Source organism: Leptodactylus fuscus, chromosome 3, assembly GCF_031893055.1.
Source record: "Leptodactylus fuscus isolate aLepFus1 chromosome 3, aLepFus1.hap2, whole genome shotgun sequence".
NCBI classification, from domain to species: Eukaryota; Metazoa; Chordata; class Amphibia; order Anura; family Leptodactylidae; genus Leptodactylus; species Leptodactylus fuscus.
In genome coordinates this window covers 8,599,239-8,626,323 of record NC_134267.1, presented here as the reverse complement: position 1 = coordinate 8,626,323, position 27,085 = coordinate 8,599,239, and the positions used below count along the sequence as shown (strand labels likewise).

Below are 27,085 nucleotides of genomic sequence, written 5' to 3'. Positions count from 1 at the left end.
CAGTGTTTGTCTCCTGATTTCACTATAAGGGTAAGTTCACGCTGAGTTTTTTGGTCAGGATTTTGAGGCCGTACCCGCCTCAAAATCCTCACCAAATAGACGGCTCAGGAGTTTTTTCCGGGAGCCGTTTCTTCCAGCTCCTGAAGACGCTCCCGACTAGGCCCATTTATCTTGAATTTACAGCAAATTTTTTTTTTCTGCTTGACAAAAACCACCTCCGATTTTGATGCGCACTGATGGAAAAGTTGTATTTCCCACCTCGTATTCATTTCAATGGAAGTTCTCAGATTCGCCGGAGGTGAGTGATTCCATTACTATAATGACAATCCACCATGACAGATATTACTAAGGAAAGTGCAATGTTTTATTTTATTTTTATTTTTTTTACTATAAACAATTTTTTCCTAAATGTGAGCACCATATATCAGTGTATCCCCAGTCTGCTGCTGGTTGTGTTCAGTGTAACACTTTATTGCTGACGCTTCATTGTTTGATCAGTGAGAGGAATTCTTCCCGGGTCTTGGGGTCATCTCTGAAGATCCCGTACATTGTGCTGGTGACCGTCCTGCTGTTCATCTTCTGCACGCCTCGCATGACCATACACATGTGCCTGTGACCGAGAACACAAAGCAGACGTTACGTGTGGGCCCTGCTACATAGACGGAGCGTTAAAAACACTGGATATTTCTAGTTGCCCACAGTCACCACTAGAGGGAGCTGATTGTATACCACGTTATTGATTTTAAAGGGGTTGTCCAAACTTGCTTTTTTATGGACTATCCTATGATTGATAGAGGGGGCAACATCCAACGCCCAGACCGATCATCTGTATGGAGTCATTTCCTCCGCCCATCCAGTACACAATACGACTCCATCCGTTATCTAGCGGAGTGGCAGTGAAGGCGCTGGGCCGCCACACAACGGATGGAGCTTTTTATGTTCCGGCCCCCTATTGTTTGCAGGACAGCACTGGAAGGGGCTCCATATAGGGCAGGGGTAGGGAACGTACGGCTCTCCAGCTGTTGCAAAACTACAACTCCCAGCATGCATACTGGCTCTGCTGTTCTTGGAACTTCCATAGAAGTGAATGGAGCATGCTGGGAGTTGTAATTTCACAGCAGCTGGAGAGCCAAAGGTTCCCTATCCCTGATATAGATGATTGTTCTGGGGGCCGGGTGTCGCCCCCTATATGAATGGCCTATCCTAAGGACAACCCCATTAACCCCTTCCCATCGCAGTCAGTTTTCTTTATCTCTCAAGGGCCAGTCCTGTTTTATTTTCTCATTGATGTAGCCCTATGGGAGCTTGTTTTTTGCAGGGTAGGTTTTGTGTTAAATGACTTTATTTTGGGGTACATACAAAGTATAGTAAACTCTCACCTTTTTTTGGGTGGGGGGAAAGAAGGGTGTAGCAAAACCCAACCTCCAAGCGTTTCCACAATTTTGGGGGAATTTGTTTCTTGGGTATTATTTTACACCGTATTCACCGTGTGGTATAAAGATCACATTACCTTTTTTTTTTGTTGTCCGGGTTGGTACCAAGTTTATAAAGGTTTTTTTTTTTGTTTTTTTTTTTACTGCACAATAAAAACACTTTTTAAAATAATCATTTGTTTTTGTGTCAATGGACTCAAAGAGCCCAAAATATTTTTTTTTTTTTTTTTTTTTTTTATGATGGACCTGTGTGAGGACTTGGTTTTTGCAGAATGAGTTTCCATTGTTACCACTTTGGGGTGTAAACTAATTTTTGAGTCCATTTCTTGGGAGGCGAGGTGACCAAAAATCAGCAATCCTGGCCTTGTCCTTTAGTTTTTTAAATTTTTTTTACCTTTTAGTATGATCTAAAATAAAATGAGAAATGTGCGTCCCTGATCCCCTGAAGATCTCGGGTGACCAGACTTTAGACATATGACATGTCGACATGACTTGTCCAATGGCAGCTGCAGCAGTCACTTGTCACCCTGCTACAACCTGGGGAAAACTGAGCATGTCAGTGGCAGGGATGGCATTGCTCTTTTTGTAATTTTAGACAATTGCAAAAAATTGGGGCTAGAGAACCCCTTTCGTTTCATTGGTATAGGATATGTTTATATCTTGCAAGGAAAGATGCAACTTACGAAGCCTCCATGACCACGGCCACTCCCATTGGCTGCAGGGCCTCATTGATCGCAAGGGCAATTTGCTTTGTAAGACGTTCCTGAACTGTAAAAGATAAAAACGTTATTATCGCTGCAAGTTACAGATTGGATCGTAGAATATAAGAGCAAATATAGGCCCAGATTTATGAAGCCTGGCATTCGTCACACCGGTCTTCATAGCCCCTCTGCCGGTCGGGTGCAGGCGCCCCCTTCACCCGTCCATGTGCTTGGAGGGGAATACGCCAGCTCACAGATATCTGGTGTAAATTATGGCAGGCCCCCTGCCTGCGCCCTCCACCTCCCTTATGCAGAAGCCAAAAATTTTCATTTTTTTTTTTTTGCACAAGCTGGCAATTTTGTTATACCTTGTTTGCTAGAAAATTGTCCTACAAGGCAAAATACATATGTCCCAATTGGTAGTATAGGATTAAAGGGGTTGTAGAGGATTAGCAAAATATGGCTGCTTTCCTGCAAAATCGCCACCCCAGGGGTCTTTAGATTGTGTCTGATACTGTAGTTCAGTTCTATTGAAGTGAATAGGGGTGAGCTGTAATACTAAACATCACCAGAGTAGTGGTGGGGCACTGTTATGGGAAGAAAGCAGTCACATCTTTCTAATCCCTGCAAAACCCGAGTAATGTAATGTACGATAAGTATTGTAATGCTTTTACACATTTTAATGCAGATTTTATTTGTTAACACATTTATTAAGTAAAATAAATGAAATAACAAATTAAATTAATTAACATTTATTTATTAATAAATATGATGTATTTTTTTACCCCTAAAATTCTATAGACATATTTAGATTCCAACAATCCTCCACATATATAACAGGATCGCTTTACCTTGTAATCTCCGACTGAAGATTTCAACAATTCTGAAAGAAAAAAAAAAGACACATAAATTGTCTGACGGATGGAAGTGTCCTATATGGGGACTAGGGTTGAGCTGATCTTGACTTTTCAGGATCGATTTTGAAATCTGATTTCCGATCGTTTTTCATTCGAACCCGATCTCGATCCCAATTCCGATCCAAATGCAAGTCAAATGGATATTTTTTACTAATCGGAGATCGGATTTTAAAAACAATCCTATTCACTATATAGCATGGAATCTAACAATGGAACGCTTTCATTGTTAGAATCCGCGCTGTGTAGTGATTTTTTTAAATCCTCTGGCTACTTAGTCCCCCCTGGTGTCCACTTACCTGCAGAGATGGCTGGTCCGGTGCCCGGTGTTCTCGTTCTTCTTCGCCTTGCTGCCCCCGCCTCCCAGGTTAGAAGAGTGTGGGCAGGTACTGGGAGGGGAGACATCAAGTCTCCCCGCCCTGTACCCGCCCACACTCTCCTAAGCCACAAGCCTCGCCTTCTTCCTAGCTCTTTAACACTAACCTGGGAGGCGGGGGCAGCGAGGCGAAGAAGAACAAGAACACCGGGCACCGGACCAGCCATCTCTGCAGGTAAGTAGCTACTAGAGATGTTAGCTAGTCTCCCATTAGAATGAATGGACGCAGCCAGCACGCAGGGGGTTAAGGCTGTGTGCCAGCTGCTTCCATTCATTCCTATGGAACTGCAGTGAGCCTTCACACTGAGTATACACTCCGCTCAGAATGAATAGAGCGTATACTCAGTGTGAAGGCTAACATTGTTAGCTTTTCCCACAATAGTTAGCCAGTAGCAAAGAATGTGGGAAATAATCACCGATCTCGATCCCACCTAAAAAGATCGTGTTCGGAATTCCGATCGTGGTCGTGAAATTTTCTTGATCGCCGATTGGAATCTGATCTTTTCCAAACACGATCGCTGAACCCTAATGGGGACATGACTGCTTGGGAAGGGGAGATTTCGGTAGTGCAGAGGTGCTCGGTGTTTTCCTCTGGCTGGCAGTGGTTTCGGCCTATACTATAGTATACATGCTCAGCTCTCTATCTGAGGTGTCGTTGTAAGGCTGATGTTCTATTCCATCTACACTAATGTTCTGCCATAGATGGGTTTAGCTGTGGCGAATCTTCTTTTGCACAGCTTTCAATCTTGATCTCTGTCTGGCCATTATGTGTTATATAGAAAAACCGCGCAGACTGCTCCTATATACATGTCTACTGCAAACAAAACAAAACATACAATGGGACACTGGGGCCCCATGTACACGACTGAGTGTGTAACCAGTGTGGGGCCGAGTTTGCAGAGCAATGCAGTCACATAGGTGCATTCCATGATGCATTTACCTCTATGGGGGCTTCCAATGTCTTCTGTTCCAATAGAACCTGCTCTATAATCATCCGTGTCAGCGGAACAGCGTGAATTGTAAGTGCCATACACGTGAATGCATCACCAAATTTCACTGCAAACTCAGCCCTACATTGGATGCACACTCGGTCGTGTGCATGGGGTCTAGGAGTGACAGTGCCGCTGTATGGCGTTCATCACAAGCCTGCCAAGTGTATACGCCCAACACAGCGTATACAGAAACTATTTGCCGCAGTCTGTTCATGGTCATCTCTGGCTATATGGTACAGTGTACAGGACCATATTATATGTATATATCGCTTGGTAGATTTCATCCTGTAGATTCCTGATCTAGATCAAGGTTCACATCTTGGGGTAAACATAGGCACATATCTGACCAATGACTGTTTCAGACTTACCGCGCCAATTTACTCAACCCGACGACTTTTTTATTTGGTAGGTAGCCGATGTGCACCTGGAAGTAGAAGAACAAGAAGACTTACTAACATGTCCTTCTACATTAGATTAGGACCAGTGAATTTGGGAGTTGATTTGAAACCTTTGGGTATTGATTCCTGGAGAACAACATGGCCCCTTTCTTGTGATGTCCCCTTTTGGGCCGAGCAGATTTTCCAGCTCTTCTGGGAGTCCAGGAGGTCCCATCTTATTTCTGGAGACGTTCCAGAGGAGTTGGCTGTATAGGGGTATGACTATAGCATGCAGAGGATTCCTTTGCACCAGGACCCTATATCTTATAGGATTATACGATGCACTTGATAGATTTGTGTCTTTATCCAGCCTGGTCAACTATGTCCTTGGAAAGAAGAATGGGGCATGTTGGATTCCAGTATACCAAATATTTTGCTGTTAGCTGTCGCCTAATGGAGTCTGGCAAAGGGGTTGGACACTACAGACCGGATACGTGTCTGATGTCTGGAGGCCGGAACGCTAGGACCCTCAACAATCATGGAAACCTACAAGCATTGATGTGCATTTATGGCCGCCACTCCTTTCACATATATGGGACTACAGGGACAGCAATCCCATAGACGTGAATGCAGCGATGGCCAAGTCTGTGCACAATGGGACACAGGGAACGTTGCAGGCCCCGTTCTCCTGATTGCTGGGAGGAGGGGGTTCCAGCCTTCAGACCCCCCACCATCATAATAAGATCTGCTATTCTATGGATAGGATATAAGAGCCTACAGGGGGGACATCCCTTTAATAGTATCGGACAATTCGCCTTATGAGACAAGCCCTCCTGTCACTTCTTGGTTGCCCATTCATAGCTCTTATTTCTTATGGAGCACCCGAAAAATACTGCAATTGGTTGCTACTGGCAACAATGAGATTTTTTTTTTTTCATAAATCTGTCCTTTTATGTATTGTCTATAATGGTTTTGGTACATACCTTTCCAAAAAATGGTACCAAGTGGTGTTCACAGAGCGAGAAGACATCGATATCCTTCACAATGACAATTTCATCGTGGTTTTCATCAAATATGGCGTTGTTGAGAATATCTGAAATGCACCAAGACACAAAGCAAATGTGGTTAGCACAGAAAATCTGCAAACCTTAAGGGGTTTTGTGGACGCCAATCCAGTGTAGATCAATGGGGTCAGACACGCAGACCTCACACAGATCTGTTCTTGTAGCCTTCGAGTCTCAGAAGCTGCTAGTGGACAGGGAGCGTGTTCATCACCGGTCCTATAGAAGTAATAGGAGTGGTGCAGGAGCCCGATCCAGGGCATACAGGGCTGCTCTAACCATAGGGCAAATGCTGCATCTGCCCCAAGCCCTGCAGTACCGGGGCACCCTCTAGCCATCCCAGATCAAGAGGGACAATCCTGCATTTTTGGCACCGTCCTGCTGTTCCAGGCAACTGCTGATGAGTCCTGAACCAGAGTCAGCCGGAGCCTGCAGGTAACTTTGTGGGAACAAGATTATGGTGAGTATAATTTTTTTAAATGCAGCATATAAAAGTTGTAAACTGGTTGTACAATGAAATTTATACAATGTTCTAATAAAACTTTATGTATCAATTCTGCAATAGCGTCCAGATCTCTGCAGATCTGATTTCCTCTTTTGCATTGTTGCCTGATCAGCAGCATTTCACACACGACTTAAAGAAACCAACAAGGCGCAGCAGTTATTCGGCGTTTTTTTATGCAGTCTTTTGAGCTATAGCAAAAATAGTTTCAAAATGAATTGCAAATTAAAGGAAGGACTCCGACTTCTTACTGCTGACTTTGGCTAAAAAAAAAAACCTGCAAATAATGCTGTGTATGAAGCCCAAGGGTAAAAAATTTGCATGGTCATATAAACAGGGTTCTCTCGGTACTAAGCACATGGATTTTTGCATTCCGTCTCTTTAAATCCTTATTTAAATATTCAATAACAAAATTGTAGCTGTCAATGGTACATGGGAAGGCAACAAACTAATATACAGTCCTATGAAAAAGTTTGGGCACCCCTATTAATTGTAATCATTTTTAGTTCTAAATATTTTGGTGTTTGCAACAGCCATTTCAGTTTGATATATCTAATAACTGATGGACACAGTAATATTTCAGGATTGAAATGAGGTTTATTGTACTAACAGAAAATGCGCAATATGCATTAAACCAAAATTTGACCGGTGCAAAAGTATGGGCACCCTTATCATTTTATTGATTTGAATTCCCCTAACTACTTTTTACTAACTTACTGAAGCACAAAATTGGTTTTGTAACCTCAGTGAGCTTTGAACTTCATAGCCAGATGTATCCAATCATGAGAAAAGGTATTTAAGGTGGCCAATTGCAAGCTGATCTCTTATTTGAATCTCCTCTGAAGAGTGGCATCATGGGCTACTCAAAACAACTCTCAAATGATCTGAAAACAAAGATTGTTCAACATAGTTGTTCAGCGGAAGGATACAAAAAGCTGTCTCAGAGATTTAACCTGTCAGTTTCCACTGTGAGGAACATAGTAAGGAAATGGAAGACCACAGGGACAGTTCTTGTTAAGCCCAGAAGTGGCAGGCCAAGAAAAATATCAGAAAGGCAGAGAAGAAGAATGGTGAGAACAGTCAAGGACAATCCACAGACCACCTCCAAAGAGCTGCAGCATCATCTTGCTGCAGATGGTGTCACTGTGCATCGGTCAACTATACAGCGCACTTTGCACAAATAGAAGCTGTATGGGAGAGTGATGAGAAAGAAGCCGTTTCTGCACGTACGCCACAAATAGAGTTGCCTGAGGTATGAAAAAGCACATTTGGACAAGGCAGCTTCATTTTGGAAACAAAAATTGAGTTGTTTGGTTATAAAAAAAAGGCGTTATGCATGGCGTCCAAAAAGAAACAGCATTCCAAGAAAAACACATGCTACCCACTGTAAAATTTGGTGGAGGTTCCATCATGCTTTGGGGCCGTGTGGCCAATGCCGGCATCGGGAATCTTGTTAAAGTTGAGGGTCGCATGGATTCCACTCAGTATCAGCAGATTCTTGAGAATAATGTTCAAGAATCAGTGACGAAGTTGAAGTTACGCCGGGGATGGATATTTCAGCAAGACAATGATCCAAAACACCGCTCCAAATCCTCAGGCATTCATGCAGAGGAACAATTACAGTGTTCTGGAATGGCCATCCCAGTCCCCAGACCTGAATATCATTAAACATCTGTGGGATGATTGGAAGCGGGCTGTCCATGCTCGGCGACCATCTAACTTAACTGAACTTGAATTGTTTGTCCAAAATACCTTTATCCAGGATCCAGGAACTGATTAAAAGCTACAGGAAGCGACTAGAGGCTGTTATCTTTGCAAAAGGAGGATGTACTAAATATTAATGTCACTTTTCTGTTGAGGTGCCCATACTTTTGCACCGGTCAAATTTTGGTTTAATGCATATTGCGCATTTTCTGTTAGTACAATAAACCTCATTTCAATCCTGAAATATTACTGTGTCCATCAGTTATTAGATATATCAAACTGAAATGGCTGTTGCAAATACCAAAATATTTAGAACTAAAAATGATTAAGATTAATAGGGGTGCCCAAACTTTTTCATAGGACTGTATATATATGTATAACATTGGAGCATAATGCCTCTTTCGCTACTTATTAGGGTGCTGAGTCTATCTTGGTTTCCCAAGATGGACTGTCAGCTCCCTGAAGTATCAAATTACATGAGTGCACAGAAGTCTATGGAGAGGAGTTGAAGCAGAGGCCCCTATATAGAGACTGTAATGTAATGTTCTATATGGTGCTTCTACTTGTAAATGAGTGAGGAAGAGTTATAGAGCAGAATCTCCGGTGATCTGTATGGGCAGTGTGCAGAAAACTTCATGTTTGCTAACCAAAACTTGGACAGCTGAGAAGGGAAACCTTGCTAAAAAAATCAGAATACAAGTCATATAATAGAAAGAGTCTACTCCAGGTTTACATTTGTGATTGGGTTTCCATTCTTCTGGTCTACTTGGAGACCTGAAAAACGGAAATACGATCTGCTGCAAAAGTTACCTGCAGAAACCCACAGACCTGATAGACTATAACAGGGTCCCCCAGGTTTCCAACCGAAAAATGCAGAGAGAAGCGTTCTTCTTGCAGGACTTTTTTCTCTACATTTTTCATGCGGATTCGGAGACAGAATTCCCAAATGGAATCCAAGTGCTTTACAATTCATGTGCAAACACATTGCAGCTTATCCTGGAAAGCAATGTCTGCATGAACTCACCAAAGACGTTCTCCTGATATCCCTTGGTGAAGAACTGCATGGCTTTGGCAGCTCGGAGAGGAGTCTTCAGCAAGCCTTCCCTTTCAGGATTCTCCCCCAGTTCTTTTAGGATGGTGGTGTAGGAGCTTTCCAGTGCGGGCAGCTTATCCTCTTCATGGTTCTCCTTGTTGCACTGCTTCAAACTTTGTTGCATCAGATTCTTTTTGATATCCATGGATCCATTGTAGCTGGTGATATAGTTGCAGTTGACTTCTCCATTCATATGGTTGTTCATGGTTGATGTTGTTGCACGCAGGACTGTGAGATGACTGCTCTGATGGATCAGGTACCCGAGTCAGTCAGGCAGTGTTCAGACAGATTAATACAATCTGTAGCTTTATATACCCCCAATGCACCAATCTCAGATGACTATCTGTGACGTCGAAGCCGTCAGATGTTACACTACTATTTTCCAGTGCCATGGCCTCTTCTCCCTCCGGCTAAATTGCAGATGACTGATGCACATGAATGGAAGTAAGTGGGTGTCTGATAAACAGGTTAGCTATGCTGCTCCTCCAGATCAGCTGGCCATATGCCCTCTCATTCATGAGGCTTTCATGGATTTTGTCATTAACACGCTAATGATATACATGGACAAGTTACAATCGCCATCAGTTATATGGAGTCTCGCCGCAAATATGCAAGAAAAGACATTAATAATGGAAAGAAAATTCAGTTTCATGTATAAAGTGAGGAAGACAATAAAAATGGATGTTCCAATATCATGCTTGTCCAAGTTGTGTACCCCAGTACAGTGCCGGGACCTATGGTATATGTGGTGTACCCCAGGGGTCAGTGCCGGGTCCTCTGGTATATGTGGTGTACCCCAGGGGTCCGTGCCGGGTCCTCTGGTATATGTGGTGTACCCCAGGGGTCAGTGCCGGGTCCTCTGGTATATGTGATGTACCCCAGGGGTCAGTGCTGGGTCCTCTGTTATATGTGATGTACTCCAGGGGTCCGTGCCGGGTCCTCTGGTATATGTGGTGTACCCCAGGGGTCAGTGCCGGGTCCTCTGGTATATGTGATGTACCCCAGGGGTCAGTGCAGGGTCCTCTGTTATATGTGGTGTACCCCAGGGGTCAGTGCCGGGTCCTCTGGTATATGTGGTATACCCCAGGGGTCAGTGCCGGGTCCTCTGGTATATGTGGTATACCCCAGGGGTCAGTGCCGGGACCTATGGTATATGTGGTGTACCCCAGGGGTCAGTGCTGGGTCCTCTGGTATATGTGGTGTACTCCAGGGGTCAGTGCTGGGACCTATGGTATATGTGGTGTACCCCAGGGGTCAGTGCTGGGTCCTCTGGTATATGTGGTGTACCCCAGGGATCAGTGCCGGGTCCTCTATTATATGTGATGCACCCCAGGGGTCAGTGCTGGGTCCTCTGTTATATGTGATGTACCCCAGGGGTCAGTGCAGGGTCCTCTGGTATATGTGGTGTACCCCAGGGGTCAGTGCCGTGTCCTCTGGTATATGTGGTGTACCCCAGGGGTCAGTGCCGGGTCCTCTGGTATATGTGATGTACCCCAGGGGTCAGTGCCGGGACCTATGGTATATGTGGTGTACCCCAGGGGTCAGTGCCGGAACCTCTGGTATATGTGGTGTACCCCAGGGGTCAGTGCAGGGTCCTCTGGTATATGTGGTGTACCCCAGGGGTCAGTGCCGGCTCCTCTGGTATATGTGGTGTACCCCAGGGGTCAGTGACAGGTCCTCTGGTATATGTGGTGTACCCTAGGAGTCAGTGCCGGGTCCTCTGGTATATGTGATGTACCCCAGGGGTCAGTGCTGGGTCCTCTGGTATATGTGGTGTATCCCAGGGGTCAGTGCCAGGTCCTCTGGTATATGTGGTGTATCCCAGGGGTCAGTGCCGGGTCCTCTGGTATATGTGGTGTACCCCAGGGGTCAGTGCCGGGTCCTCTGCTATATGTGGTGTACCCCAGGGGTCAGTGCCGGGTCCTCTGGTATATGTGGTGTACCCCCGGGGTCATTACAGGGTCCTCTGGTATATGTGGTGTACCCCAGGGGTCAGTGCTGGCTCCTCTGATATATGTGGTGTACCCCAGGGGTCAGTGCCGGGTCCTCTGGTATATGTGGTGTACCCCAGGGGTCAGTGCAGGGTCCTCTGGTATATGTGGTGTACCCCAGGGGTCAGTGCTGGGTCCTCTGTTATATGTGATGTACCCCAGGGGTCAGTGCTAGGTCCTCTGTTATATGTGATGTACCCCAGGGGTCAGTGCCGGGTCCTCTGCTATATGTGGTGTACCCCAGGGGTCAGTGCCGGGTCCTCTGCTATATGTGGTGTACCCCAGGGGTCAGTGCCGGGTCCTCTGGTATATGTGGTGTACCCCAGGGGTCAGTGCCGGGGTCCTCTGGTATATGTGGTGTACCCCAGGGGTCAGTGCCGGGTCCTCTGTTATATGTGGTGTACCCCGGGGGTCAGTGCTGGTCCTCTGTTATATGTGGTGTACCCCAGGGGTCAGTGCCGGGTCCTCTGGTATATGTGGTGTTCCCCAGGGGTCAGTGCCTGGTCCTCTGGTATATGTGATGTACCCCAGGGGTCAGTGCCGGGTCCTCTGGTATATGTGGTGTACCCCAGGGGTCAGTGCCGGGTCCTCTGGTATATGTGGTGTACCCCAGGGGTCAGTGCCGGGTCCTCTGGTATATGTGATGTACCCCAGGGGTCAGTGCCGGGTCCTCTGGTATATGTTGTGTACCCCAGGGGTCAGTGCCAGGTCCTCTGTTATATGTGGTGTACCGCAGGGGTCAGTGCCGGGTCCTCTGGTATATGTGGTGTACCCCAGGGGTCAGTGCTAGGTCCTCTGTTATATGTGATGTACCCCAGGGGTCAGTGCCGGGTTCTCTGCTATATGTGGTGTACCCCAGGGGTCAGTGCCAGGTCCTCTGGTATATGTGGTGTATCCCAGGGGTCAGTGCCGGGTCCTCTGGTATATGTGGTATACCCCAGGGGTCAGTGCCGGGTCCTCTGGTATATGTGATGTACCCCAGGGGTCAGTGCCGGGTCCTCTGGTATATGTGGTGTACCCCAGGGGTCAGTGCTGGGTCCTCTGGTATATGTGGTGTACCCCAGGGGTCAGTGCTGGATCCTCTGGTATATGTGGTGTACCCCAGGGGTCAGTGCCAGGTTCTCTGTTATATGTGGTGTACCCCAGGGGTCAGTGCCGGGTCCTCTGGTATATGTGGTGTACCCCAGGGGTCAGTGCTAGGTCCTCTGTTATATGTGATGTACCCCAGGGGTCAGTGCCGGGTCCTCTGCTATATGTGGTGTACCCCAGGGGTCAGTGCCAGGTCCTCTGGTATATGTGGTGTATCCCAGGGGTCAGTGCCGGGTCCTCTGGTATATGTGGTGTACCCCAGGGGTCAGTGCTGCTCCTCTGGTATATGTGGTGTACCTCAGGGGTCAGTGCTAGGTTCTCTGTTATATGTGATGTACCCCAGGGGTCAGTGCTGGGTCCTCTGGTATATGTGGTGTACCCCAGGGGTCAGTGCCAGGTCCTCTGGTATATGTGGTGTACCCCAGGGGTCAGTGCTGGATCCTCTGGTATATGTGGTGTACCCCAGGGGTCAGTGCCGGGTCCTCTGGTATATGTGGTGTACCTCAGGGGTCAGTGCTAGGTCCTCTGTTATATGTGATGTACCCCAGGGGTCAGTGCTGGGTCCTCTGGTATATGTGGTGTACCCCAGGGGTCAGTGCCAGGTCCTCTGGTATATGTGGTATATCCCAGGGGTCAGTGCCGGGTCCTCTGGTATATGTGGTGTACCCCAGGGGTCAGTGCTGCTCCTCTGGTATATGTGGTGTACCTCAGGGGTCAGTGCTAGGTTCTCTGTTATATGTGATGTACCCCAGGGGTCAGTGCTGGGTCCTCTGGTATATGTGATGTACCCCAGGGGTCAGTGCCGGGTCCTCTGGTATATGTGGTGTACCTCAGGGGTCAGTGCCGGGTCCTCTGGTATATGTGATGTACCCCAGGGGTCAGTGCCGGGTCCTCTGCTATATGTGATGTACCCCAGGGGTCAGTGCCGGGTCCTCTGTTATATGTGGTGTATCCCAGGGGTCAGTGCTGGGTCCTCTGGTATATGTGATGTACCCCAGGGGTCAGTGCTTGGTCCTCTGGTATATGTGGTGTACCTCAGGGGTCAGTGCCGGGTCCTCTGGTATATGTGATGTACCCCAGGGGTCAGTGCCGGGTCCTCTGCTATATGTGATGTACCCAGGGGTCAGTGCCAGGTCCTCTGGTATATGTGGTGTACCCCAGGGGTCAGTGCCGAGTCCTCTGGTGTATGTGGTGTACCCCAGGGGTCAGTGCCGGGTCCTCTGCTATATGTGGTGTACCCCAGGGGTCCGTGCCGGGTCCTCTGGTATATGTGGTGTACCCCAGGGGTCAGTGCCGGGTCCTCTGGTATATGTGATGTACCCCAGGGGTCAGTGCCGTGTCCTCTGCTATATGTGGTGTACCCCAGGGGTCAGTGCCGGGTCCTCTGCTATATGTGGTGTACCCCAGGGGTCAGTGCCGGGTCCTCTGTTATATGTGATGTACCCCAGGGGTCAGTGCTGGGTCCTCTGGTATATGTGGTGTACCCCAGGGGTCAGTGCTGGGTCCTCTGGTATATGTGGTGTACCCCAGGGGTCAGTGACAGGTCCTCTGGTATATGTGGTGTATCCCAGGGATCAGTGCCGGGTCCTCTGTTATATGTGATGTACCCCAGGGGTCAGTGCCGGGTCCTCTGGTATATGTGGTGTACCCCAGGGGTCAGTGCCGGGGTCCTCTGGTATATGTGGTGTTCCCCAGGGGTCAGTGCCTGGTCCTCTGGTATATGTGATGTACCCCAGGGGTCAGTGCCGGGTCCTCTGGTATATGTGGTGTACCCCAGGGGTCAGTGCCGGGTCCTCTGGTATATGTGCTGTACCTCAGGGGTCAGTGCTAGGTTCTCTGTTATATGTGATGTACCCCAGGGGTCAGTGCTGGGTCCTCTGGTATATGTGATGTACCCCAGGGGTCAGTGCCGGGTCCTCTGGTATATGTGGTGTACCTCAGGGGTCAGTGCCGGGTCCTCTGGTATATGTGATGTACCCCAGGGGTCAGTGCCGGGTCCTCTGCTATATGTGATGTACCCCAGGGGTCAGTGCCGGGTCCTCTGTTATATGTGGTGTATCCCAGGGGTCAGTGCTGGGTCCTCTGGTATATGTGATGTACCCCAGGGGTCAGTGCTTGGTCCTCTGGTATATGTGGTGTACCTCAGGGGTCAGTGCCGGGTCCTCTGGTATATGTGATGTACCCCAGGGGTCAGTGCCGGGTCCTCTGCTATATGTGATGTACCCCAGGGGTCAGTGCCAGGTCCTCTGGTATATGTGGTGTACCCCAGGGGTCAGTGCCGAGTCCTCTGGTGTATGTGGTGTACCCCAGGGGTCAGTGCCGGGTCCTCTGCTATATGTGGTGTACCCCAGGGGTCCGTGCCGGGTCCTCTGGTATATGTGGTGTACCCCAGGGGTCAGTGCCGGGTCCTCTGGTATATGTGATGTACCCCAGGGGTCAGTGCCGTGTCCTCTGCTATATGTGGTGTACCCCAGGGGTCAGTGCCGGGTCCTCTGCTATATGTGGTGTACCCCAGGGGTCAGTGCCGGGTCCTCTGTTATATGTGATGTACCCCAGGGGTCAGTGCTGGGTCCTCTGGTATATGTGGTGTACCCCAGGGGTCAGTGCTGGGTCCTCTGGTATATGTGGTGTACCCCAGGGGTCAGTGACAGGTCCTCTGGTATATGTGGTGTATCCCAGGGATCAGTGCCGGGTCCTCTGTTATATGTGATGTACCCCAGGGGTCAGTGCCGGGTCCTCTGGTATATGTGGTGTACCCCAGGGGTCAGTGCCGGGGTCCTCTGGTATATGTGGTGTTCCCCAGGGGTCAGTGCCTGGTCCTCTGGTATATGTGATGTACCCCAGGGGTCAGTGCCGGGTCCTCTGGTATATGTGGTGTACCCCAGGGGTCAGTGCCGGGTCCTCTGGTATATGTGCTGTACCTCAGGGGTCAGTGCTAGGTCCTCTGTTATATGTGATGTACCCCAGGGGTCAGTGCTGGGTCCTTTGGTATATGTGGTGTACCTCAGGGGTCAGTGCCGGGTCCTCTGGTATATGTGGTGTACCCCAGGGGTCAGTGCTAGGTCCTCTGTTATATGTGGTGTACCCCAGGGGTCAGTGCTGGGTCCTCTGCTATATATGGTGTACCCCAGGGGTCAGTGCCGGGTCCTCTGGTATATGTGATGTACCCCAGGGGTCAGTGCCGGGTCCTCTGCTATATGTGGTGTACTCCAGGGGTCAGTGCCGGGTCCTCTGGTATATGTGATGTACCCCAGGGGTCAGTGCCGGGTCCTCTGCTATATGTGGTGTACTCCAGGGGTCAGTGCCAGGTCTCTCTGGTATATGTGGTGTACCCCAGGGGTCCGTGCCGGGTCCTCTGGTATATGTGGTGTACCCCAGGGGTCAGTGCCGGGTCCTCTGCTATATGTGGTGTACCCCAGGGGTCAGTGCCGGGTCCTCTGCTATATGTGGTGTACTCCAGGGGTCAGTGCCGGGTCCTCTGGTATATGTGGTGTACCCCAGGGGTCAGTGCCGGGTCCTCTGCTATATGTGGTGTACCCCAGGGGTCCGTGCCGGGTCCTCTGCTATATGTGGTGTACCCCAGGGGTCAGTGCCGGGTCCTCTGGTATATGTGATGTACCCCAGGGGTCAGTGCCGGGTCCTCTGCCATATGTGGTGTACCCCAGCGGTCAGTGCCGGGTCCTCTGGTATATGTGGTGTATCCCAGGGGTCCGTGCCGGGTCCTCTGGTATATGTGGTGTACCCCAGGGGTCAGTGCCGGGTCCTCTGGTATATGTGATGTACCCCAGGGGTCAGTGCCGGGTCCTCTGGTATATGTGGTGTACCCCAGGGGTCAGTGCTGCTCCTCTGGTATATGTGGTGTACCTCAGGGGTCAGTGCTAGGTTCTCTGTTATATGTGATGTACCCCAGGGGTCAGTGCTGGATCCTCTGGTATATGTGGTGTATCCCAGGGGTCAGTGCCGGGTCCTCTGTTATATGTGATGTACCCCAGGGGTCAGTGCTGGGTCCTCTGGTATATGTGATGTACCCCAGGGGTCAGTGCCGGGTCCTCTGGTATATGTGGTGTACCCCAGGGGTCAGTGCCGGGTCCTCTGCCATATGTGGTGTACCCCAGGGGTCAGTGCCGGGTCCTCTGCTATATGTGGTGTACCCCAGGGGTCCGTGCCGGGTCCTCTGCTATATGTGGTGTACCCCAGGGGTCAGTGCCGGGTCCTCTGGTATATGTGATGTACCCCAGGGGTCAGTGCCGGGTCCTCTGCCATATGTGGTGTACCCCAGCGGTCAGTGCCGGGTCCTCTGGTATATGTGGGGTATCCCAGGGGTCCGTGCCGGGTCCTCTGGTATATGTGGTGTACCCCAGGGATCAGTGCCGGGTCCTCTATTATATGTGATGCACCCCAGGGGTCAGTGCTGGGTCCTCTGGTATATGTGATGTACCCCAGGGGTCAGTGCTGGGTCCTCTGGTATATGTGGTGTACCCCAGGGATCAGTGCCGGGTCCTCTATTATATGTGATGCACCCCAGGGGTCAGTGCTGGGTCCTCTGTTATATGTGATGTACCCCAGGGGTCAGTGCAGGGTCCTCTGGTATATGTGGTGTACCCCAGGGGTCAGTGCCGTGTCCTCTGGTATATGTGGTGTACCCCAGGGGTCAGTGCCGGGTCCTCTGGTATATGTGATGTACCCCAGGGGTCAGTGCCGGGACCTATGGTATATGTGGTGTACCCCAGGGGTCAGTGCCGGAACCTCTGGTATATGTGGTGTACCCCAGGGGTCAGTGCAGGGTCCTCTGGTATATGTGGTGTACCCCAGGGGTCAGTGCCGGCTCCTCTGGTATATGTGGTGTACCCCAGGGGTCAGTGACAGGTCCTCTGGTATATGTGGTGTACCCTAGGAGTCAGTGCCGGGTCCTCTGGTATATGTGGTGTACCCCAGGGGTCAGTGCAGGGTCCTCTGGTATATGTGGTGTACCGCAGGGGTCAGTGCCGGGTCCTCTGATATATGTGATGTACCCCAGGGGTCAGTGCCGGGTCCTCTGGTATATGTGGTGTACCCCCCCCCCCACTTTACTAGCTTTGGCAATGCCAAATATCCATTCGGACGTGCCAATAAAGCCTATTTGATTTGATTTGATGTGGTGTATCCCAGGGGTCAGTGCCAGGTCCTCTGGTATATGTGGTGTATCCCAGGGGTCAGTGCCGGGTCCTCTGGTATATGTGGTGTACCCCAGGGGTCAGTGCCGGGTCCTCTGCTATATGTGGTGTACCCCAGGGGTCAGTGCCGGGTCCTCTGGTATATGTGGTGTACCCCCGGGGTCATTACAGGGTCCTCTGGTATATGTGGTGTACCCCAGGGGTCAGTGCTGGCTCCTCTGATATATGTGGTGTACCCCAGGGGTCAGTGCCGGGTCCTCTGGTATATGTGGTGTACCCCAGGGGTCAGTGCAGGGTCCTCTGGTATATGTGGTGTACCCCAGGGGTCAGTGCTGGGTCCTCTGTTATATGTGATGTACCCCAGGGGTCAGTGCTAGGTCCTCTGTTATATGTGATGTACCCCAGGGGTCAGTGCCGGGTCCTCTGCTATATGTGGTGTACCCCAGGGGTCAGTGCCGGGTCCTCTGCTATATGTGGTGTACCCCAGGGGTCAGTGCCGGGTCCTCTGGTATATGTGGTGTACCCCAGGGGTCAGTGCCGGGGTCCTCTGGTATATGTGGTGTACCCCAGGGGTCAGTGCCGGGTCCTCTGTTATATGTGGTGTACCCCGGGGGTCAGTGCTGGTCCTCTGTTATATGTGGTGTACCCCAGGGGTCAGTGCCGGGTCCTCTGGTATATGTGGTGTTCCCCAGGGGTCAGTGCCTGGTCCTCTGGTATATGTGATGTACCCCAGGGGTCAGTGCCGGGTCCTCTGGTATATGTGGTGTACCCCAGGGGTCAGTGCCGGGTCCTCTGGTATATGTGGTGTACCCCAGGGGTCAGTGCCGGGTCCTCTGGTATATGTGGTGTACCCCAGGGGTCAGTGCCGGGTCCTCTGGTATATGTGATGTACCCCAGGGGTCAGTGCCGGGTCCTCTGGTATATGTGGTGTACCCCAGGGGTCAGTGCCAGGTCCTCTGTTATATGTGGTGTACCGCAGGGGTCAGTGCCGGGTCCTCTGGTATATGTGGTGTACCCCAGGGGTCAGTGCTAGGTCCTCTGTTATATGTGATGTACCCCAGGGGTCAGTGCCGGGTTCTCTGCTATATGTGGTGTACCCCAGGGGTCAGTGCCAGGTCCTCTGGTATATGTGGTGTATCCCAGGGGTCAGTGCCGGGTCCTCTGGTATATGTGGTATACCCCAGGGGTCAGTGCCGGGTCCTCTGGTATATGTGATGTACCCCAGGGGTCAGTGCCGGGTCCTCTGGTATATGTGGTGTACCCCAGGGGTCAGTGCTGGGTCCTCTGGTATATGTGGTGTACCCCAGGGGTCAGTGCTGGATCCTCTGGTATATGTGGTGTACCCCAGGGGTCAGTGCCAGGTTCTCTGTTATATGTGGTGTACCCCAGGGGTCAGTGCCGGGTCCTCTGGTATATGTGGTGTACCCCAGGGGTCAGTGCTAGGTCCTCTGTTATATGTGATGTACCCCAGGGGTCAGTGCCGGGTCCTCTGCTATATGTGGTGTACCCCAGGGGTCAGTGCCAGGTCCTCTGGTATATGTGGTGTATCCCAGGGGTCAGTGCCGGGTCCTCTGGTATATGTGGTGTACCCCAGGGGTCAGTGCTGCTCCTCTGGTATATGTGGTGTACCTCAGGGGTCAGTGCTAGGTTCTCTGTTATATGTGATGTACCCCAGGGGTCAGTGCTGGGTCCTCTGGTATATGTGGTGTACCCCAGGGGTCAGTGCCAGGTCCTCTGGTATATGTGGTGTACCCCAGGGGTCAGTGCTGGATCCTCTGGTATATGTGGTGTACCCCAGGGGTCAGTGCCGGGTCCTCTGGTATATGTGGTGTACCTCAGGGGTCAGTGCTAGGTCCTCTGTTATATGTGATGTACCCCAGGGGTCAGTGCTGGGTCCTCTGGTATATGTGGTGTACCCCAGGGGTCAGTGCCAGGTCCTCTGGTATATGTGGTATATCCCAGGGGTCAGTGCCGGGTCCTCTGGTATATGTGGTGTACCCCAGGGGTCAGTGCTGCTCCTCTGGTATATGTGGTGTACCTCAGGGGTCAGTGCTAGGTTCTCTGTTATATGTGATGTACCCCAGGGGTCAGTGCTGGGTCCTCTGGTATATGTGATGTACCCCAGGGGTCAGTGCCGGGTCCTCTGGTATATGTGGTGTACCTCAGGGGTCAGTGCCGGGTCCTCTGGTATATGTGATGTACCCCAGGGGTCAGTGCCGGGTCCTCTGCTATATGTGATGTACCCCAGGGGTCAGTGCCGGGTCCTCTGTTATATGTGGTGTATCCCAGGGGTCAGTGCTGGGTCCTCTGGTATATGTGATGTACCCCAGGGGTCAGTGCTTGGTCCTCTGGTATATGTGGTGTACCTCAGGGGTCAGTGCCGGGTCCTCTGGTATATGTGATGTACCCCAGGGGTCAGTGCCGGGTCCTCTGCTATATGTGATGTACCCAGGGGTCAGTGCCAGGTCCTCTGGTATATGTGGTGTACCCCAGGGGTCAGTGCCGAGTCCTCTGGTGTATGTGGTGTACCCCAGGGGTCAGTGCCGGGTCCTCTGCTATATGTGGTGTACCCCAGGGGTCCGTGCCGGGTCCTCTGGTATATGTGGTGTACCCCAGGGGTCAGTGCCGGGTCCTCTGGTATATGTGATGTACCCCAGGGGTCAGTGCCGTGTCCTCTGCTATATGTGGTGTACCCCAGGGGTCAGTGCCGGGTCCTCTGCTATATGTGGTGTACCCCAGGGGTCAGTGCCGGGTCCTCTGTTATATGTGATGTACCCCAGGGGTCAGTGCTGGGTCCTCTGGTATATGTGGTGTACCCCAGGGGTCAGTGCTGGGTCCTCTGGTATATGTGGTGTACCCCAGGGGTCAGTGACAGGTCCTCTGGTATATGTGGTGTATCCCAGGGATCAGTGCCGGGTCCTCTGTTATATGTGATGTACCCCAGGGGTCAGTGCCGGGTCCTCTGGTATATGTGGTGTACCCCAGGGGTCAGTGCCGGGGTCCTCTGGTATATGTGGTGTTCCCCAGGGGTCAGTGCCTGGTCCTCTGGTATATGTGATGTACCCCAGGGGTCAGTGCCGGGTCCTCTGGTATATGTGGTGTACCCCAGGGGTCAGTGCCGGGTCCTCTGGTATATGTGCTGTACCTCAGGGGTCAGTGCTAGGTTCTCTGTTATATGTGATGTACCCCAGGGGTCAGTGCTGGGTCCTCTGGTATATGTGATGTACCCCAGGGGTCAGTGCCGGGTCCTCTGGTATATGTGGTGTACCTCAGGGGTCAGTGCCGGGTCCTCTGGTATATGTGATGTACCCCAGGGGTCAGTGCCGGGTCCTCTGCTATATGTGATGTACCCCAGGGGTCAGTGCCGGGTCCTCTGTTATATGTGGTGTATCCCAGGGGTCAGTGCTGGGTCCTCTGGTATATGTGATGTACCCCAGGGGTCAGTGCTTGGTCCTCTGGTATATGTGGTGTACCTCAGGGGTCAGTGCCGGGTCCTCTGGTATATGTGATGTACCCCAGGGGTCAGTGCCGGGTCCTCTGCTATATGTGATGTACCCCAGGGGTCAGTGCCAGGTCCTCTGGTATATGTGGTGTACCCCAGGGGTCAGTGCCGAGTCCTCTGGTGTATGTGGTGTACCCCAGGGGTCAGTGCCGGGTCCTCTGCTATATGTGGTGTACCCCAGGGGTCCGTGCCGGGTCCTCTGGTATATGTGGTGTACCCCAGGGGTCAGTGCCGGGTCCTCTGGTATATGTGATGTACCCCAGGGGTCAGTGCCGTGTCCTCTGCTATATGTGGTGTACCCCAGGGGTCAGTGCCGGGTCCTCTGCTATATGTGGTGTACCCCAGGGGTCAGTGCCGGGTCCTCTGTTATATGTGATGTACCCCAGGGGTCAGTGCTGGGTCCTCTGGTATATGTGGTGTACCCCAGGGGTCAGTGCTGGGTCCTCTGGTATATGTGGTGTACCCCAGGGGTCAGTGCTGGGTCCTCTGGTATATGTGGTGTACCCCAGGGGTCAGTGCTGGGTCCTCTGGTATATGTGGTGTACCCCAGGGGTCAGTGACAGGTCCTCTGGTATATGTGGTGTATCCCAGGGATCAGTGCCGGGTCCTCTGTTATATGTGATGTACCCCAGGGGTCAGTGCCGGGTCCTCTGGTATATGTGGTGTACCCCAGGGGTCAGTGCCGGGGTCCTCTGGTATATGTGGTGTTCCCCAGGGGTCAGTGCCTGGTCCTCTGGTATATGTGATGTACCCCAGGGGTCAGTGCCGGGTCCTCTGGTATATGTGGTGTACCCCAGGGGTCAGTGCCGGGTCCTCTGGTATATGTGCTGTACCTCAGGGGTCAGTGCTAGGTCCTCTGTTATATGTGATGTACCCCAGGGGTCAGTGCTGGGTCCTTTGGTATATGTGGTGTACCTCAGGGGTCAGTGCCGGGTCCTCTGGTATATGTGGTGTACCCCAGGGGTCAGTGCTAGGTCCTCTGTTATATGTGGTGTACCCCAGGGGTCAGTGCTGGGTCCTCTGCTATATATGGTGTACCCCAGGGGTCAGTGCCGGGTCCTCTGGTATATGTGATGTACCCCAGGGGTCAGTGCCGGGTCCTCTGCTATATGTGGTGTACTCCAGGGGTCAGTGCCGGGTCCTCTGGTATATGTGATGTACCCCAGGGGTCAGTGCCGGGTCCTCTGCTATATGTGGTGTACTCCAGGGGTCAGTGCCAGGTCTCTCTGGTATATGTGGTGTACCCCAGGGGTCCGTGCCGGGTCCTCTGGTATATGTGGTGTACCCCAGGGGTCAGTGCCGGGTCCTCTGCTATATGTGGTGTACCCCAGGGGTCAGTGCCGGGTCCTCTGCTATATGTGGTGTACTCCAGGGGTCAGTGCCGGGTCCTCTGGTATATGTGGTGTACCCCAGGGGTCAGTGCCGGGTCCTCTGCTATATGTGGTGTACCCCAGGGGTCCGTGCCGGGTCCTCTGCTATATGTGGTGTACCCCAGGGGTCAGTGCCGGGTCCTCTGGTATATGTGATGTACCCCAGGGGTCAGTGCCGGGTCCTCTGCCATATGTGGTGTACCCCAGCGGTCAGTGCCGGGTCCTCTGGTATATGTGGTGTATCCCAGGGGTCCGTGCCGGGTCCTCTGGTATATGTGGTGTACCCCAGGGGTCAGTGCCGGGTCCTCTGGTATATGTGATGTACCCCAGGGGTCAGTGCCGGGTCCTCTGGTATATGTGGTGTACCCCAGGGGTCAGTGCTGCTCCTCTGGTATATGTGGTGTACCTCAGGGGTCAGTGCTAGGTTCTCTGTTATATGTGATGTACCCCAGGGGTCAGTGCTGGATCCTCTGGTATATGTGGTGTATCCCAGGGGTCAGTGCCGGGTCCTCTGTTATATGTGATGTACCCCAGGGGTCAGTGCTGGGTCCTCTGGTATATGTGATGTACCCCAGGGGTCAGTGCCGGGTCCTCTGGTATATGTGGTGTACCCCAGGGGTCAGTGCCGGGTCCTCTGCCATATGTGGTGTACCCCAGGGGTCAGTGCCAGGTCCTCTGTTATATGTGGTGTACCCCAGGGGTCAGTGCCGGGTCCTCTGGTATATGTGGTGTACCCCAGGGGTCAGTGCTAGGTCCTCTGTTATATGTGATGTACCCCAGGGGTCAGTGCTGGATCCTCTGGTATATGTGGTGTACCCCAGGGGTTAGTGCCGGGTCCTCTGTTATATGTGATGTACCCCAGGGGTCAGTGCCAGGTCCTCTGGTATATGTGGTGTATCCCAGGGGTCAGTGCCGGGTCCTCTGGTATATGTGGTGTACCCCAGGGGTCAGTGCTGCTCCTCTGGTATATGTGGTGTACCTCAGGGGTCAGTGCTAGGTTCTCTGTTATATGTGGTGTATCCCAGGGATCAGTGCCGGGTCCTCTGTTATATGTGGTGTACCCCAGGGGTCAGTGCCGGGTCCTCTGGTATATGTGGTGTACCCCAGGGGTCAGTGCAGGGTCCTCTGGTATATGTGGTGTACCCCAGGGGTCAGTGCCGGGTCCTCTGGTATATGTGGTGTACCCCAGGGGTCAGTGCCGGGTCCTCTGGTATATGTGATGTACCCCAGGGGTCAGTGCCGGGTCCTCTGGTATATGTGGTGTACCCCAGGGGTCAGTGCCGGGTCCTCTATTATATATGGTGTACCCCAGGGGTCAGTGCCGGGGCCTCTGGTATATGTGGTGTACCCCAGGGGTCAGTGCTGGGTCCTCTGGTATATGTGGTGTACCCCAGGGGTCAGTGCGGGGTCCTCTGCTATATGTGGTGTATCCCAGGGGTCAGTGCCGGGTCCTCTGGTATATGTGGTGTACCCCAGGGGTCAGTGCGGGGTCCTCTGGTATATGTGGTGTACCCCAGGGGTCAGTGCCGGGTCCTCTGGTATATGTGGTGTACCCCAGGGGTCAGTGCCGGGTCCTCTGGTATATGTGATGTACCCCAGGGGTCAGTGCCGGGTCCTCTGGTATATGTGGTGTACCCCAGGGGTCAGTGCCGGGTCCTCTATTATATATGGTGTACCCCAGGGGTCAGTGCCGGGGCCTCTGGTATATGTGGTGTACCCCAGGGGTCAGTGCTGGGTCCTCTGGTATATGTGGTGTACCCCAGGGGTCAGTGCGGGGTCCTCTGCTATATGTGGTGTATCCCAGGGGTCAGTGCCGGGTCCTCTGGTATATGTGGTGTACCCCAGGGGTCAGTGCGGGGTCCTCTGGTATATGTGGTGTACCCCAGGGGTCAGTGCGGGGTCCTCTGGTATATGTGGTGTACCCCAGGGGTCAGTGCCAGGTCCTCTGGTATATGTGATGTACCCCAGGGGTCAGTGCGGGGTCCTCTGCTATATGTGATGTATCCCAGGGGTCAGTGCCGGGTCCTCTGGTATATGTGGTGTACCCCAGTGGTCAGTGCGGGGTCCTCTGGTATATGTGGTGTACCCCAGGGGTCAGTGCGGGGTCCTCTGGTGTATGTGGTGTACCCCAGGGGTCAGTGCCGGGTCCTCTGGTATATGTGGTGTACCCCAGGGGTCAGTGCGGGCTCCTCTGGTGTATGTGGTGTACCCCAGGGGTCAGTGCCGGGTCCTCTGGTATATGTGGTGTACCCCAGGGGTCAGTGCCGGGTCCTCTGTTATGCGTTTCATTTCCATGGTTAAATTTTTTGTAAATTTTCTTCGATTTGCGGCTCTGACTTCCTCCCCATGTGATGAACCTTCCTTAATAAGTGCTGGACTCACATGTTACTGTAAATGTATTGCAGTTCCTCCTTGGCAGGGCCGCGCTATCACATGGCGGGATTGGTAATTTACCTTTGCATCACATGAACATCATTCACATTCTCTATAACACAGAGGATTCTAGTGACGCCCGATATCGGCCTCATCTGCAGCGTCTTCTTGCCATTTATTAATGGAGTTATCAAAGAATCAGAAATCTTGGTCTCCGAATGGGCAAATACTTAAAAATAAAAAAGTAAAAGAAAAATCTAAGTCGCCGTCCTCAGTGACATCACAAGCTGGTGATATAAGATACGTGCCTGCATTGTGTCTGACCGCTGCTGTAGGATATTACACGGACATGTCGTCGCTGAGTATATGGGTAAGATTATTGGGGAACAAGCTCAGGCTGCATTATCTATTACCGGACAATAGGGGGCACCACCGGCCTTGATTGTATTATTGGAGCAGCACTACTATAGGAAGGTTGTAAATAGAAGGACGAATTCACATGGCCAAGTCAGGGCCTATAACTTCATCCACGTGTCCACGCATTCTGAGCGCTGACACTGGCTACCTGTGATTTGAGCTCTGAATCACGCCCCCTGCCTGACTCCGCCCACCTGACAGTAGAAAGCTTAAGGGCTCGTTCACACGGAGTAAACGCGCCGCGCAATGTGGCGCGTTTACGGCGCGTGTACGGCGCGTTTTTTTACGGTGTGCGATTACGCCGGGTTAACGCGGCGTAAACACGGCGTTAACGCGGCGTAATCGCGCATCGTAAAGAAACGCGGCGTACACGCGCCGTAAACGCGCCGTAAACGCGCCACATTGCGCAGCGCGTTTATTCCGTGTGAACGAGCCCTTAAATAGCACATCAGCCACCAAAACTACCTGTGCTTGTGGCTCAGGAATGGTGGGGGCTAGAGAGAAAATTCCAACTGTGCTAGAATCAGTGGAGCGGCGCCGATTAACAGATGCCAAGAGTTAGAATTGGTGGAGGTGGTGAAAGGGCTTTAAATATTCCTTTCCCAGAATTCCTAGTGCAATATGTTAATGCATCAGGTGGCTGCAAAGGCCGTCAGCCTAAGACAGACATTATTAAAATACGAGTCCATTGGGGGATCCAAATATCGGAGATGCGGACCGCTAAAACAGCGGGTATACACAGCCCATTCTAGTCATATATCAATGGTTATTAAACTGAATGTAACAACTTTCAATGGAATCCAATGAAGACTTACGCCAATCTTCATAGCCCCCGAGCTGTTATATATGACAAGACGCCCCCTCCGCTGGGCTGTGCACCTCATCACTGGCGTACATTTTCCCCCATCATTTATGCCAGATTTCTGGTGTAAATGATGAACAATTTGGTGGGGCCGATGCCCTCGCCAGACCCCCGAACTGGATACCGCTGCTACCCTGGTATTTACGCCACTGCTGAGGGGTACGAGAAACTGTGAAGGCAATCGGAGAGGGACAAGTGGAGGCGATTGGAGGGGGACATTATAATATAGAATGGGGGGGGGGCCCGATTAATATCTGAGGGTCATTGGGATGAGACAGGTTAGTATACATTTTTGCTACTTTGTACCCCTCCCCTATAACAGTTTGCTTCATCGGAACACTGGGTGACACAAATGTTCAGAGCTTAGTAACAATGTTGCAGAATTTTATTATTCATTTGATATCATTGTACTTTATTCTCGCAGAATTCTCAGTATTTTTCGCCCTCCCTACACTCACAATGACAGAGAAGAGATGGCGCTCGTGTAATGTTTATGGCCCCTGGCTCAGGTCTGGGCTTTTTGTGCATTGATAATACTTATTAATGGCGGAGAGCGAGCAGCAGATTTCTATCTAGATCCATTTAATGGCTGCCTACGTTGTGGACGCGACACGGTCATCTGACTCAGCTACGAGGAGAAAGCTCATTAGCTAAATGTTAGCTCGCAGGCAAAGTCTCATCTGACACAAGGTCAGGGATCTCCATTTGTGAGGCGCGTACATGTGGGAGAGGTCCCGGAGCCTTGCGCCTCTGATATTGTTACATCTTCTATAATGTTCTATGATGTCACATGTATTACCCTTATACGCGGATATGGGGCGGGCGCTGCATTCGGTATTTTAATGTGATCATTTGCATTCTATATTTCCCCATGTCTTATATAACATTATAGAGCAGCTTCATGTTTGTAACAGATTCACAACATTGGTTATTAAGACCCTATTCATAGTCCCTTAAAGGGACGCTTTACTTTGCTCAACTCTATCCAACAACTACTTTGCTATCACTAACAATGGGGTATATGGGGTATATGGGGTTCACATCCTCCCTTTATCACCTCTATACGCTCATGTGACATATATATATATACTAGATATCCCCATCTCACATGATGGAGATGGGAATGTTCTGACTCCGGCTCCGTAGTCTCAGATTCTGCGTAGACACCATATTTA

The 27,085-nt window shown here is 51.4% G+C and overlaps 1 protein-coding gene across 1 annotated transcript; it reads right to left on the bottom strand.

Moving 5' to 3' along the window:
* Positions 1 to 420: 420 nt before the first annotated feature.
* LOC142196519 (GTP cyclohydrolase 1-like) lies at positions 421 to 9,413 on the bottom strand. The gene is made up of 6 exons (XM_075266479.1): positions 9,085 to 9,413; positions 5,777 to 5,886; positions 4,785 to 4,840; positions 2,986 to 3,017; positions 2,117 to 2,201; positions 421 to 610 (listed from the first exon to the last, which is right to left on the bottom strand). Exons 1-6 carry the CDS (start codon positions 9,356 to 9,358, stop codon positions 484 to 486), a joined length of 684 nt encoding a protein of 227 aa, XP_075122580.1. The 5' UTR covers positions 9,359 to 9,413; the 3' UTR covers positions 421 to 483.
* Between the last annotated feature and the right edge of the window lie 17,672 nt (positions 9,414 to 27,085).

Bases quoted from the DNA above. Each gene is read 5' to 3' on its own strand.
- LOC142196519 (XM_075266479.1), bottom strand. From the start codon at position 9,358: ATGAACAACCATATGAATGGAGAAGTCAACTGCAACTATATCACCAGC. The intron at 2,202-2,985 runs GTAAAGCGATCC...TATCTTTTACAG, and splicing joins CTTCAGTCGGAGATTACAAG to TTCAGGAACGTCTTACAAAG. The intron at 611-2,116 runs GTAAGTTGCATC...TCTCGGTCACAG, and splicing joins GCCGTGGTCATGGAGGCTTC to GCACATGTGTATGGTCATGC.